This window comes from Solanum pennellii, chromosome 6 (genome assembly GCF_001406875.1).
Source record: "Solanum pennellii chromosome 6, SPENNV200".
Lineage (NCBI taxonomy): Eukaryota > Viridiplantae > Streptophyta > Magnoliopsida > Solanales > Solanaceae > Solanum > Solanum pennellii.
Window position 1 is genome coordinate 2,113,366 of NC_028642.1, and position 15,377 is coordinate 2,128,742.

Sequence of the window (15,377 nt, forward strand, 5' to 3'; positions counted from 1 at the left end):
TTATTGATAGGGGTCCCATTTTCCATTTTGCATGTTAATGAAAGGGGGGAAGTATTTGGCCAAAGAAATTTGAAGTGGCAATGTAGCACATGGGGGTGTTAATATTTTGTAGAGCCAAGTGACAATTTGTTTATTTTTATTTATTTTATATTCATTTCATCATTTTGTGTTGGGAATATGGATATATATTAATAATTAATATAAATATATATATATTACCACTATCAAACAACATAACACACATCACTCTCAAAATTTGCAAAGTCTTTGCTATTCAAGTTATATCCTAATCTAGATATTTATATTTATAATTGTTTGGATTTTTCCCAAACTAATATTGAGAGTTTGTTTGGAAAGTTTTAGAAATTTGATTTGTTTGTATATTTTTTGGATTAATTTCATTAGTAGGGTACAAAAAGAATAAGATATACGTAAAAAATTTTTCTTTAAAGCTTTCACCTCCTGCGGTGGTGGAGGGTTGGCTTAGAGAGGTTGTTGATATAGTCCCTCGAATCAAAAGAGAAGTTATCGAATTATTGATGCCAGAAAATATCATTAATAAGATTATTAATTTAGTAAAATGTACTAGTAAAATTTAAAAAAAAATTATGTCTAATTAACATGAATCAAATAATAGGAGATAGATAAGAGATTTTTGTTGCAAGGAGACAAAATTATTAAATAATGAATACACTTGTATTCTCATACTGTCATACACATGAGCTCAATTTTAATTATTTTAGTCTAATCATTTTTTCTTACATTTATAATAAAGTTTTTTTTTTGTATGGCATAAAAGTATCGATTCAAGTTGTGGAAGTAACTATTACTATTTATATTAAGATAAATTATCTACATCATATTTTGTGGGGTGCGGTTTTTCTTGGGATCCTGTATGAATGCTTAGATGTGTTATGCATTTGGCTACCATTTTGCTCATCACCCCTTTTCCTGTTCGAATTCTCTCTTTCTCCCTATACTTTCACATATAACTACTAAAAAATAGTTTAATTATTCTCCGTAGTTATAGTTTGATAATTATTCTCCGTAGTTACATGTTATAGGGAGGAGAGAGGCGAGCGAGACTGGGAGAGAGAGTAGAGAGCCGAGAGAGAGGGCAAAAAGTAAGAGAGGTGAATTTTATGTGTATATTGGTTAGATAATCGTATATTATAATATATATTAGTACATATGGCAAGCGAGATTGGGAGAGAGGAGAGAGGAGAGAGGCGAGCGAGACTGGGAGAGAGGCGGGCGAGAGAGGGAAGAGTGTTGAAGAGAGGCGAATTTTATATGTATATTAGTTAGATAATTGTATATTGTACATATGCATTTGTATAAAAAAACAAGCGCGATTGGGGAGAGGAGAGAAGCAAGCGAGATTGGGAGAGGGAGGAGAGAGGCCAGAGAGTGGGATAGAGGTGAATTGTATATGTATATTGATTAGATAATTGTGTATTATACATATGTATTTGTATATTCTGGCAAATTATATATATACAAATGTGGTTAATTTTACAAACTCAAAGTCAGCCCTCATAATTAATATATAATGTTAGTTATGATTGGTAATTATAGCAAACTATAGCTATGATAAGTAATTAAATAATATAAATTTGTTTAACCGCGTAATTTTCCCTTTATTTCACATCCTTCTTATTTTGTGATTATTATTTAACCAAAAAATGAACCACATGAATGAAATAGAATACGTAATATTTCATCTTTTGAGCTAATTTTTCAGGTCCAATCGAATTAAGCACGTCAAATTTACAATATCCAATAAGAGTTGTCCGCCTGTTGAACCCAAGTATGTATCGATAAAAACTTATTCATATTTAATATTTATGTCAAATCAATAATAGTGAGATATATTTTCTATAATATACTTTTATCAATCGAGCAAAGGTTGATTGATGTATTTTCTCACCTCAATATAACTCTAAACTACATAATAAAAATTCATATAATTTGATATAAATATTGTATATGAATAAACTATTTGCATATCTATCTAAATTTTGGTCCAAAGAAGAATTCCAGATACTTGAAATGTTCACATTCAAAAACACACTCACGGATCTATAGCTTCAATTAGAAGTGTTCATGGTTTGGATGAAAATAGAGTCAGACTCTTCATTAACCATCAGATTACATTCTTAAATGTTTATCAATTAAAATTTAAACACTAGTCATTCCCATTTTATTGACCACTACACCACACACCAGAGATTTGAATAATTGCATTGGTACAAAATCATGTATACATAATGAGCGTAGAATATTTTTCATTCATATCTCCTTCGTCTAGTCGAGAAGGGAGGGAAACTAAACTCTTGCCTCTTATATTACATTTACATTACATTGAGGAGAAGTCCATTCTCGTCATGATCGATCTACGTCCTAGCATAGTGCCCGACTTGCTTATCAACCAACGCTACCTTTACTAAGACAATTTACTTTTTCATTTTGAAAGTTCATAGTCCCAAGGACGCCTTCGGCATCTAGGGGTCACGAACCGACCATAGAACCCTGTTCAATAAGTGGAACGCAATATGAAAGTTCATAGTCCCAAGGACGCCTTCGGCATCCAAGGGTCACGAACCGACCATAGAACCCTGTTCAATAAGTGAAACGCATTAACTGTCCGCTCTCAGATTGCGCAATCAGTATCGGAGAAGGGCAATGGCTCATTCTTAAAACCAGCATTCTTAAGACCAAAGAGTCGAGCGGAAGGGGGGTAAAGCCCTCCGTTCCTAGTTCTCCTGTAGTTGGATCCTCCGGAACCACAAGAATCCTTAGTTAGAATGGGATTCCAACTCAGCACCTTTTGAGTGAGATTTTGAGAAGAGTTGATAGAATATTGAATTAGTCAGAAATCCAAGTTTCAACTTGAAATTCATTCGCTTAAGGAATGAGCTCTACTGAGTGGGGTACAAGAAAGAAACGCCACTTCTTTATTGTCTTGAAACACCGCTCAGAATATCAATCCTATGTGTCTAATAGGAACACTTTATCATGTATTCAAAAGCTCAATTTGAGTGAAATTTATTTAGTAGAGATGGCTATTGATGTACTATACTCAACATAGCCTATTCATGCCATCACAAATATAATATATAACATGAATGATCTTAAGTTATTAACAAACTAAATAAAAGCTGCAAAATTGTATGGTTTCCTGTTGAAATGATATAAACAATAGTCCAAACACTGTAGATTTCACTATGAGCTCAAAGTTCAGTGTGTACAATATCACATTTGTTCTCACTCCAAAACTACCAACCAATTAGCAGAAAAGGAAAAAAGAAAGAATACAACCTCACCCACCAAAAAAGAAATACACATTCACATAGATATACAAAACACATCAAATATTAAATCACAAATACACACATCTATACCTACAATGAATACCGAAAAAAAGCTAACTATGGCTTGCATCTACAGGAGCACCTGTTCTGGCCTGCGATATTCGATTTGCATAAATGGTCACCAATCGTAACTGTGTGCTGTTCAGCCCTTCCAAGTATGGCATAAATGCTTTGCCCAGCATGATGTATATGTCAACCAAACAGAATACAACAGTCTGCCAGCAAAGAAAAATTATGCATATTAAGATATAGCTAAAGAGATTTAAAAATATAAACATGAAAATACATATGAACCACTATAATATCCAGCTTAGAGACTCGTAGAACTTTTGCTCGTAAACAGTGACCACATTTTAAGTCCATAAACAGGAAGCATCAAGTAAGGAAACACGACTCATAAGTTTGTCGACTAACATTTTTGTCACTTGCATAAAAATAAAACAAATTTCAAAAGAAAAGCATTGTTGAAGTACTTCCTGAGGAACGCTTCATTCTAGTAATTTACTAGGTTTTGAATCCCTGATTCTAGTCCACATATGCAGGACAGGACAACCACAGAACAAAAGCTTGTGTTTCTTTACCGAACCCCAACCAGCAACCTATCATGCACTTAGGGAAAACTGGCAGGTAGAGGGGTAACCCTTCAGGCTATCTAGTTATCCCCACAAAATGTAGATAAAACAGCAAGATAGCACATTGAAGCATACTACAGAAGCTACATATCACTTCCTACTTCCCTTTCAAACTAAGATCTGAAGCAGATGAAAAATAACTGATATCATTAGTTCTGCTACTTCTTTAGGGTTTTCTAACTAAACGCAACAGCTGAAAGAATAGGAAAACAGTGATTTTCACCTTGCGGACATCAGCACTCTGGTTTCCAAAAGCATCAAACAGGGAAGGCAAGAATGAAGGAAGCTGAGACATCAATTCCTCCTGAGAGAGCCTTCCAACAAGCTGAACGAAGAGATAACAATTCAATGATAGCATTCCAAGCTTGGATATATTAGTGAATGACATAACTTCTTCTATGATACAATAAGACCCCAAGGTGTAACTATACCTTGACGCTGACAACTCTTTACACCAATAATTTCACTACATGCTAGTAAAGAAATATTGTAAAATACCAATGATACAGCATGAGTTGTCGTGTGTGCCTAGAACTAATAGTTGCATATCAACATGACAACTTCAATAACATCTACCTTGACTCGAGAACAAGGACAAACTCATAACTGATGGGGACGAGATAAATGCTGAATGGCTTATGCAATGCACAGAACAAAACAAAGCTGAAAAATTCCCTCCTTTGACTGGATATCAACAAGATAGTATGCAGGCAACAAAACACAATCCTTGCCAAACAACAGTCATTTACGGATGATTTCAACTCTAAGCACAGCATAGAAATATGGAAGAAAAGGAATAAAGAGTCCAAACTTAATGTAGCCAAGAAAGCACCAAACTAAGCAAGTTGGACAAATTGAAACAGAATTAATCGGCAAATCACCTTCGTCAAACAGTTTATACAAGTTACAAGAGTCTTCTCATCTTCAGTGACAAGCAAAGGAATAATAACCTGCAATGCCAGAAAATATTAGACAATGCAAGAATGACTAGGCCATGATCAAAGGAAAGAGGTAATCACTCTAGCACTTACACTTTGGCATCTGAATGGGTCGTACTGGGACAAAATTGTAGATAAACAATTCTCAGCTTCATTTGCAACCTGAACGATGTTGCAACACATTAAGCAAAGAGGGAAATGAAAAGGTAAAAAATACTTAATACTTTCGGGCAAGCGGAACTTACTTTTGCAACATCATCCTTGGTCACATGGAGCAGCTTTTCAATTATGATCTCAACTGAGTCCTCCATTGCATTTTTCTGAAACAACACAAGATTAAGCAAACAGATAATGGAAAACAACCCTTACTCCTTATTTTAGAAAGGGGAAGATCATAGAGGACATCCACAAGTGATCACTGAAAATACAGCCTACAAACCTGATTCTTCAGCATCTCAAGAATCAGAGATAGGGCAAGTTCCCTTGTCCATGACTCAGAATCATCTAACACTTCAAGCACAGCAGTTAATATCTGATTGAAGTACTGCTCAAAATCAAAAAATGACACCTCATGAGGTCCATTTCCTTTTAATAGAAGAAATAATTCTCAAGGACAGAAATTAACGGATACTTAACAGAAAAACAGTTAAATCAGACTGATCCCGAGCCTCATGTTAAGAATCTAAAAAACATTTATTGACTAAATATCAGACAGATTTTGATGCCAATCTACCTTGCTCCAGATGGATTGATCATTAGCAACAGAAGCTTTGACCAATTGTTGAAGTGCACCACGCTTGTTAGCATCAGGACTACCATCATCACCATTGCAAATCTACTCAGAAGTGGAAGAAAGAGCAGGGTAAGAATATTGAAGGATTTTATGCTCAAATTCATACAAAATAACACTTGAATAATGATCTAGAAAATTCTTCATATTAAAATGAAATGTCTCAATATAGCACAACTTGAATGACACAGATGAACCAACACAAACTCACCAAATGAAGAATCTGAGGGATGCTTGGTCCAGTTTCCAGAGTTGGATTTATCTGGAGATCAGAAAGTTTTAGGTGATTAAGCCCCATGTCAGATGAAGACCCATTATCAGCTCCAGCATCAAGAGCAATCTGTAGATGGTCTGAATCAACTAGCCCATTAAGCCCATTGACATCCAGATGAGGAGCGGAGGTGTGTTCCATGTTTGAGCTGTTGTCCTTGCTTTCCAATGTTGTCCATAATCCATCATTCTCGCTTGTGGTTAGGGCCCCAAATGTCAACTCCTTGGCTTTTGTAACAGAAATATCAGTGTTGGGACCAGTTTCCACACCATGATAGAGGTCCTGAGTACCATCAGACAACTGGCCAATAGACCTAGTCATATAGGTTGGGTCTTGAAGAGAATTCCACTTTCTGATGCTATCAGTATCAACTGCACCAGCAGAGTACCTTCCAAATACATTACTCTTCTTTGAAATGCCAATATATCCCTCTTCAGATGATGTTCCAATAACATCAGATGGATCATACGAAGACTTGGATCGTAGTCTTTCTTTCTTGCTCTGCACGAAATTCATCAAATCCACTTCTATACGAGGCGTGCGCTGCTTAAGAGCCCGTCTCAAGTAATTTTGTTCTTCAACTGATAAGCTAAGAATAAAATTCAGAACTGCAATAGAGTCAAAGTGTGTGTACATTGATATAATGCACGAGATAGCTGCGTCTTTCAATTTGGTATTCTTATCATGGACCAATGGTGTCAACTTAGCAAGCCATAACTTGAGGATGCCAATGTTAGCTGCACCTTCTGTATTTGAAGGATGCTTGTTAAATGAGCCAATTGCAAACTCAATTACAGCAAGCTTGGCCTTTGGGGAACGCTGCTCATCTAATGAACGAAGTAAAGCTGGCAAAAGGGAATCTATACCATATGACTTGCTAACTATTTCTAGGGTAGTTGAGCAGGGCTGCCTCACCAATTCTTTGGGATCAATTAACCGCGAGAAAACATGTGGCAAGATCCTCTCTACGTAACTTTCAAATGGCTTTCTGCAAGCAGGAATAAGATCTGCAAGAGTTGAAAGTGCTGCCTGTGCAACTTTATGATGCGGATCATCAAGATGCTGGAAAAACAATCTCATAACCTTCTCAAAACTCTGAGTGATTTCTTGAATACCTCTAAAGCCCTGCTGTAGCAAAGACCGGAGATAGCTAAATGCAGCAACCCTGGCTTTCCAATCTGAAGTAGAATTGAGACCCTCACTTAATGCATCATTTAGTGAAGCAGGACCATCCACATAACTAGATAGATCTCCTAGAGGAAGTTGACTGTCATCAAAACTCCTTCTCCTGCTAGCTGACATTCTTCCTGCTGTATTTTTTCTTAAGAGAGGACGTTGAAAATTGGGAACGTGATTAATGTGGGAGTCCCTAAAAGCATCTTTATACGATGTCTCTAAGTATTGTCTGTCAACACGCGAGTTCATAAACCGCCTAATATCCCTCGGCTCAGTCTCTTCAACAAGTCCTCTATCTTGTAGTTTTTCAGAAGCTCTTCTTGCAGTGTAGGAGTTGAGTGCCGAAAAAGACTCACGATCCACACTACTTCGGTATGATGCTTTAGCTGAATCCTTTGAGGCCTGGATCTGAGTTATGATATCAGACAAAACCAACCCACCGTTGCGATTATTTCCTTTAGTCATAGCAGATGGTTCATCAACCACTAAAGCATTAGTAAGACTTGTTGATGCAGGAACAGCAAGAGGGAATGGTGGATCACGGGATGAAGGCGGGTCAACTCCTGCACTAGGGTAGAATATAAAAACATTTTATGCTGTTCAATAATACTCAAAGTTATGGCAGTAGTTGAAACAAACTTTTTTCTGAATCATAAAACTAACAACCTTTCACAATGTCAATAATTAATTAAACAAGTATTACAGAAGAAGGGTAGACAAATGGTTCTCAGATGCTTTTTGTGCATTTTGACAGGAGAAACAAACAATCACCTTTTCTTGCACTGTAACTTTACCAAGCAAGTCCGGAATTTATTTATTAGCATTTCAAATCTGAACTGGACAATGCCAGAACATACATCAGAGTTGCTGAAGAGCTGGGTAAGGAGAGGAGGCAGCAAGAGCCAAAGGAGATGGTGGAGGTTAATACCATCATGTATATGGTGGTCAGTTTGGAAGGAAAGGAATGGTAGATGTTTTGAAAATAGATCCAATTCCATTCACAAGCTCAAATGGAATTGTATAGTATCCTTACTTTTTTGGTGTAAACAGTTGTGTATAGTAGATACAGACCAGATTGTAGATTTAATAGGAAGCTTGTAACTGACACTTTTTGGTGGAGACCAGCATGCTTAATGCTGAAGAATACAATGTTACCAGTTTCAAAAAAAAATAATTAATCTAGCACATCAAGCTTTTCTTCATCAAATCTTTAACTACTTAAACACATCAAGTTTCAAGATGCAGAAGAATAATGGAAGAGGAAACAATCACCTAGATCCAAACTAGAGGAGCGACTTTTCTCAGATACATCTAGACCTTTGAGTAGGTTTTCTATAGCAGAAACTTTCTGTTTGCTGGCATGAAGTACACTCTCCAGACTACGTTCCACTCCCACAGGTTTTGCTTGTGGCAAAAGCAGTCCAGAGGACAGGGACGTTTTTGAAGATAAATTGGCACTTCTATCCATGGACACTATTGCAGATGTTCCATAACCAGGTAGATGTGAAGTAGATGTTTGAGACGCAAGTGAGAAGTGTGAACTCCTCTCTCGAACAGAGGGAGAAGTGTGTCGTTTATGAATACCACCATCTTCCTCATTTATGATCTGCAAGATAGTCCCACTTTAGTCCACAACAGCAGCCTTAAAAGACTTTTAGAAAAGATGCCCATTATCTATTATGGAAAGATGCTGGAAGCAATTTATAAGACAAAAGAGAGTACCCTTTGAATAGCAGGATCCAAGGACGACAGCAAACGCCTAGAACGTTCTGGCCAGGTTCTTGCAAACATTCTGTACAAAGTTCTTGCAGTTGATCGTACCTGTTGTTGTAGCCAAGTAGTATGAATTACCAAAAACTGATCTTAAATCGGAAGAGGGGGGGAATGTTGCAAACGGCAAGTTATACATGCAAAATATGATAGTCAGAGTTCAACAAGCATACCTCACCCATTGCATCAGCTACACAACATTTTATAAGGTCTTCGTAGAGCTCTGCCGAACGTTGTACCTCAGATGCATCAGGCCAATGTTCAAGGATCAGAAGTGCGTATTCACAGCATCTGTCATCGAAAATAATCAGAAGAATAAACAGGCACTGTGTAGAACTAATCAAAATTAAGATCAGTAAATTAGAAAAGGCAGTAACATACCTTGCACGAAGTACTGCATTTTTGTCATTCTTTGCAGAATCAGCTATACGAGGAAGTGCCCGACCAACTTTGCAGTTGCGCAACATCTGAAATAATATAAGAAACAGCAGGAAATGATTGACAGATACTGCAAGTACAGGCAAAGGAAAACCAGATCAAACAGCACATAAAACATTACCGTCTTTATGCAGTTATCAGCAGATTCTGCAATCACAAGAACAGTTATCACAACAAGCTTGAAAAGAACCTGAAGTTCAATGAGGATGTCATAACCTCGCGCATGTTAGAGAAAATGTAATCCTTTCTCCCTAATAAAATGATAGAAGTATAAGCATATGATAACTAGATCACTTGTTCTCACCGGAATGAACATCTCAGCACATGCCTCAAAATCTCCCAACAGCTCTTTTGATAAGAAGTTTAGTAAATGACATGCCTACCATTCACATAAGACGGTGGATTAGCCTTCATGGATGTCGGAACTTCGAACATAATCCATTTAGTAAATGGTGATGCATAGAAATCCAGAATAAAACAGAAGTCTAAACTGACCCATCAAAATACACAAAAGCACACAGCTAAACAAGCACTCTCCTTGCAAGGTAAGAACATGCAGTTCATCATCTATATTAATGATATCCATTTGAGAAACTTGCACATACTGTCAGTTACTCTTCTTTTTCTACCTTTCTACTCAAATATCGACCAACGTACAATGTCTAGTTGTGTACACCGCTTTCCTTAGCAGATCATTTATCATATTTGACTATATTGGTTTCCCAAATCTGATAGAAGGTTTGCTGCTCTTTGTATCCATAGAGAACTACAGAGGATATGCATTAGGAATGTAAATTCTTCCACGTCTATGTGTAGCCCTAGCACCTGAATAAATGCAACAGGAAAGAACAGGGGGACTTTATTTGATTCCTGCAGGACTTCTGTAGATGTGATTACTTCCTAGAACAGAAAGCCTAGATGGAACTGGATAGTAATCAGTGTTGGGAACATACAGCTGCACATGCTAAAAGAAACTTCAATATGTCCAAGTTGACTTTACAGTGCTCATTTAAACAAATTAGGTGCCATGATCGGACTTGTTTGATCATAATTTAACTGTAAAGAGTTGCTGTTTCAAACTGAAAGGAGGAAAGGATGATATAAACCTAATGTTCAGTTTAGGTGCTCTCTGCATTTACATCAACTTGGAAGTGCTCTCTACACAATTGAGATGTCTGAAATGTTATTTTAAACTAAGAATAAAGCTTTCGGGCTATGAAAAAAGTATTTGCACAGATTTCCCTACTTCGGCATGTTTCTTAATTTTCCCTTGTTGCTCATTTAATGAAAAATTGGGGGTCAAAATATCCTTAATTATAACCTAATTTCGCAAGGCAAAAGTTTAATTCGCAAAATATAAGATAGAGAACTTTCTAAACTTTTGCCGGGCATGTTGTTGGATCACATTGGATATGCTGTTGTAGTTGTTGACAAAATAAGAATGGGCAAATTAGTCGGATCATAATCCTTTTTATCAATATAAAGGAGGTGAGGGTAATATTGTAAACCACAAGGGAGGTCGGTATTATGAAGCCAACCGTAAAGGAAGGTCTCGAAAAATATCCCTATAATATCAAATCACATTTTTGTTTGAATTTGTTTATTATGTTTAAAAACAAATAAATTGTACGCATTTGAATATTAAGAAATCAAACAGTCTTAATCATTCTGTGTTTAGATCTAGTTTTCAGATTTAGAGACATCTGAAATTTTCAAATGTGTATTCACATTTGGACATATTTATCATAATAGAAACAACTGACCCCTTAAAACAAAAGAAGCAACTGCGATGATAAAATATCTGCGATATATATGACATTAGCAGGATATTTTTTTTACTTGTTTTAACAAGCAAGTGACTAGGATATGGGAAGATGAATATAAAATAAACTTCTAACAGGTTTTTATTGTATCTGATTGGTCCATAAGGAGGTAAGCCTAAGAAGTAAGACATTTCAGACAGGTGTGTCATGGTAAATGAAAGTAGGGCTAATAAAGGTAGCACAGCATAGTTCAAGAAACAAGAAAGAAAAATAAAATGTATCCAATAGAACATGTACTTCCCAGAAAAAAGTATCCCACAGGCACAGAGGCAAAATTTATGACAACATAGAGAAGCGGGAGCTGTACCCAGTATTATGGGACCAAACCTGTTTGATTATGCTGGATCGCCGATCAGCTAACTGTGTGCTCAAAGGGCCGACAAGTTGCTTTAGAAGTCCACGAAAACAAGGATAATCAGCAGCACCTAATGGAACAGAATAAAAGATAACACGTGTTACCAACTGCACTGTCTTAATTAGCAAGGACAAAACATAGGAAGATGCCACTATAAGACCATAAGGAGGAGTTGCACGACAATTCAATAAAGGAAGGGAAAGGTTATTTGAAGGTGCAAAGTTGGTAAAATACCTCCAATAACAAGTGCTTCAACTCTCTGCATAGCAGCTATACGGACAGACCAATCTTTTTCTGGTACAAGGGTAGAGCCAATATTCTCGAATTCCCTTATAAGTTCCTTTTCTGAATACACTTTAATTGGGTCGACAGGCTTTTCTGTAATATCACCATCCGCTGCACAGGAAGAGAGATCGATCAAACTAAATTCATATTAACAAGTAAACACAGAACTATAATTTGATTGCATATTGGCTCTCTTTCTGTTCCATTTCTTTGCTCAAATTATCATTGTTAGCAAAAATTTCTTAGTAACTTCTTTCTTTTTTTTAATGAAGAGAAAATTCATTAAAAAACATCCAGAAGATGCATGCAAAAGATTACTGGGAAGAGAGGCCTGCTCATATACAAAATTTAGTCTACAACTAAGCAGCAAACACTATCCAAAAGTTGATTACAACTAGTTACAAGGGCCTGGTTGAGCTAAATATATTAATACAGTAGACATTTTTCTTTGAGTACATGAGTAATAGTTGAGATCCCAACAGAACATCTATAATTCCTCTCATTCCAGATGCACCAATAAAATAATAAATTTGCAGCAGGTACCATTACTCAAACCTTTTAGATGGATTTTCCAACTCACCAAACACCAGTTTTCATATGCACATGATGTCCAAATATAGAAAAGAACATACTCCAAATATCATATGCTACTATACAATGCAAAAATAGGTGTATGGACACTTCCAGAATTCAAGCGGCACATGTAGCACCTATTCACTATTTGTGTACTTCTCCTGCTGGGATTGTCTTGGATGTGGCATGCGTTGGATGAAGTTATACATACAAAGCAAATCACTATAGTTTACTTCTCCAATTGTTCATTGCCAATTGTCTATACATTCCTTGTTTGAAGTCTGAACATAGATGAGCATATGATTTCTTCACAGTAAATGACCCATCCATAAAATCTTCCCATTCCAACCTATCTTTCAGCTGATGTTTCCAGTAAGCTGTACAAGCTTAGAAAGCAATTACATCAGATTATTCATCTCTAGTCTTGAAAATTCCTCCAAAAATGTAGGGCTAATGAGTTGTTCTGCCAGCACTATTCTACAAAGGAGTCCTGATAATTTGCCAGTTGATACAATATTTGATATTCATCTTTTAGTGCCACAGTTCCCTGATGATTGTCTTTCCAGAATTTAATGAATTTCACTCCCAAAAATGACTTGTGTGTTAAGTTCTTCACCCCACAATCTGGAACTATCCTTCCAAAGGCATGTATCATAAGATGATGTGCTCTGCTTTGTGCACCACTTGTTCCTCACACCATACTTGCATTATTCACTGCTTTTTCACTTTTCACAACCTAGGATTCTCCACATTATAACCCTAGGGTGTGACCTAGTGGTCAATGAAGTGGGTTAAGAACTATGAGGTCTCAAGTTCAAATTCCAGCAAAGACGAAAACACTAGGTGATTTATTCCCATCTGTCCTAGTCTTAGTGGACAGACATGTTATTGGTGGGAGGTGGCAAGTATCCCGTGGAATTAGTCGAGGTGTGTGCAAGCCTGGCCCAGACACCACGGTTATTAGAAAAAAAGGATTCTCCATATTATATTCCCAATGGCATTTCATTCTCATAATCTTACTATGTAATGCCTGATCTATTGCACTCAGTCCTATATGCTCCATGCATAAAATGACCCTTGGCAATTTGACCACCAAAGTAAAATTTGTGGTCTCTGATTGTTGTCTTTTTTTTTTTCTTTTTTTTTTTTTAATTTGGTAAGATTGTATTCTTAAGCATTAAGGGCATCCTGGTCAGCACCAAAAAGTGTTAGTTACAAGCTTCCTGTCAAATCTACAATCTGGTCTTTGTCTACTATACACAACTGTTTACACCAAAAAAGGATACTATACAATTCCATTAGACCTTGTAAATGAATTGGACCTATTTTCAAAACATCTAATATACAATTCCATTAGACCTTGTAAATGAATTGGACCTATTTTCAAAACATCTACCATTCCTTTCCTTCAAAACTCATCACCATATACATGATGGTATTAACCTCCGCCATCTCCTCCGACTCTTACTGCCTCCTCTCCTTATGCAGCTCTTTAACAACTCTGATGTATGTTCTGGCATTGTCCAATTCAGATTTGAAATGCCAAGGAATAAATTCTAGACTTGCTTGGTAAAGTTACAGTGCAAGAAAAGGTGGTTGTTTCTCCTGTCAAATGTTCCCATTTGTCTACCCTTCTGTAGTACTTCTTGTGTTAAACAAGCCCTCTTTATCACTAGCCAAGTGAAACATTTCACTTTAGTAGGAATGTCCCCCTTCCAAATATAGTTCCATTGATCTTCTTCTCATAAGCAAGATCTTATTTGATCTAATCTCCTCAGCACTTTAACTGGCATATGGTCCAGAAGTATGTAGGAATACAGTCCAGTATACAGTTGATGAGCGTTAATCTACCCCCTACAGGAAGGTACAGCTTTTACGAATACAATCCAGTACACTATTGATGAGTGTTAACTAAAAACACAATTATTTTTTTGGTTCGCAGTTTTCTTGAATAAAAGCAAACTAAAAATGAAATTGAACTTAATAAATTCAAATCGGCTCTATAATACATTTGAGCTCTAAAAAAGTGTAAAATTCAGGTTCGAACAAAAATTAGGTGTTTACATTTGATATGGAGGTAAAGATTTCTAATTTTCACATGTTTGGTTGGTCAATATTTTTATGAACATTACATCTAGGAAAATAAATTCTTTAAATCAGGAAAATGACAAGTAACAGGACTCCTAAATTATTTTCACTAAGGTGATCCAATGCCATATTTCATGCATTAAATGTTGCCGAACTTGCCAAATTTTAATATTCCATTTACTTCAAATTTCAAAATCTCCAAAACCAATCGACTCTTCTTTCATTCCTTTTGATGGGCAAATTTTAAACCAATAAGATTGAAAAAAGATGAGAAAATGCACGTCTTCTAGAAGTAAAAACTACAAACAATGAAGAAACAAGGGAAGTGGATAAGTGTTTAGCTCCCTAATTCACCTGGGTCGTTTGGTGGTAGAGCGTATTAGAAAAAGCAATGTATTACTAGTAGCTTGCTTGGTAGCACTTTTTTAGCCTATGTATAACTACACTCTATCATGTATTAAGGTGTGTATTACTAATACCATGAATTTCCACATATTAGTAATACAAAGGTTTCAACACATGTATTATTGATTAATGACATAACTACCCCTCAAATCCCTCTCAAAACATTTCCCCATTTTGAAAGCTTAAAAGTGTGGAGGGTATTTTTGTAAACAAACATTTTTTTATAGAACTTATGCAAGGCTTGTTATCTCTGATACATCAAACTAAAGAGTATATACGAAATAATGTAAGCATAACTAATCCACCATATTTAGTATTATTCTTATAGACTCTGCCAAACAACCCCTTAAACCTTAAGAAATTAGGAGAATATCAAAAGTTGCATAACATGTTGCTTCACCTCCAGTAATATCTGCCACAAATATGGGGTTTGATTCTACCCCCCCCCCCCCCCCCCCC

At 36.3% G+C, this 15,377-nt stretch overlaps 1 protein-coding gene across 1 annotated transcript in view; it reads right to left on the reverse strand.

The window, feature by feature from the left end:
• Nucleotides 1-3,190: 3,190 nt before the first annotated feature.
• LOC107023147 (CLIP-associated protein-like) overlaps nt 3,191-15,377 on the reverse strand; it is a 16,859-nt gene continuing 4,672 nt past the window's right edge. The window contains exons 6-21 of the mRNA XM_015223732.2: nt 11,802-11,963; nt 11,540-11,637; nt 9,694-9,768; nt 9,511-9,579; nt 9,333-9,418; nt 9,125-9,242; nt 8,904-9,002; nt 8,454-8,787; nt 5,946-7,744; nt 5,678-5,779; nt 5,384-5,488; nt 5,190-5,264; nt 5,038-5,106; nt 4,888-4,956; nt 4,230-4,331; nt 3,191-3,589 (exon numbers count right to left, since the gene is read on the reverse strand). Of these exons, the coding sequence (XP_015079218.1) occupies nt 3,428-3,589; nt 4,230-4,331; nt 4,888-4,956; nt 5,038-5,106; nt 5,190-5,264; nt 5,384-5,488; nt 5,678-5,779; nt 5,946-7,744; nt 8,454-8,787; nt 8,904-9,002; nt 9,125-9,242; nt 9,333-9,418; nt 9,511-9,579; nt 9,694-9,768; nt 11,540-11,637; nt 11,802-11,963 (3,524 nt within the window). The 3' untranslated portion in view covers nt 3,191-3,427. The remainder of the gene's footprint in view (nt 3,590-4,229; nt 4,332-4,887; nt 4,957-5,037; nt 5,107-5,189; nt 5,265-5,383; nt 5,489-5,677; nt 5,780-5,945; nt 7,745-8,453; nt 8,788-8,903; nt 9,003-9,124; nt 9,243-9,332; nt 9,419-9,510; nt 9,580-9,693; nt 9,769-11,539; nt 11,638-11,801; nt 11,964-15,377) is intronic.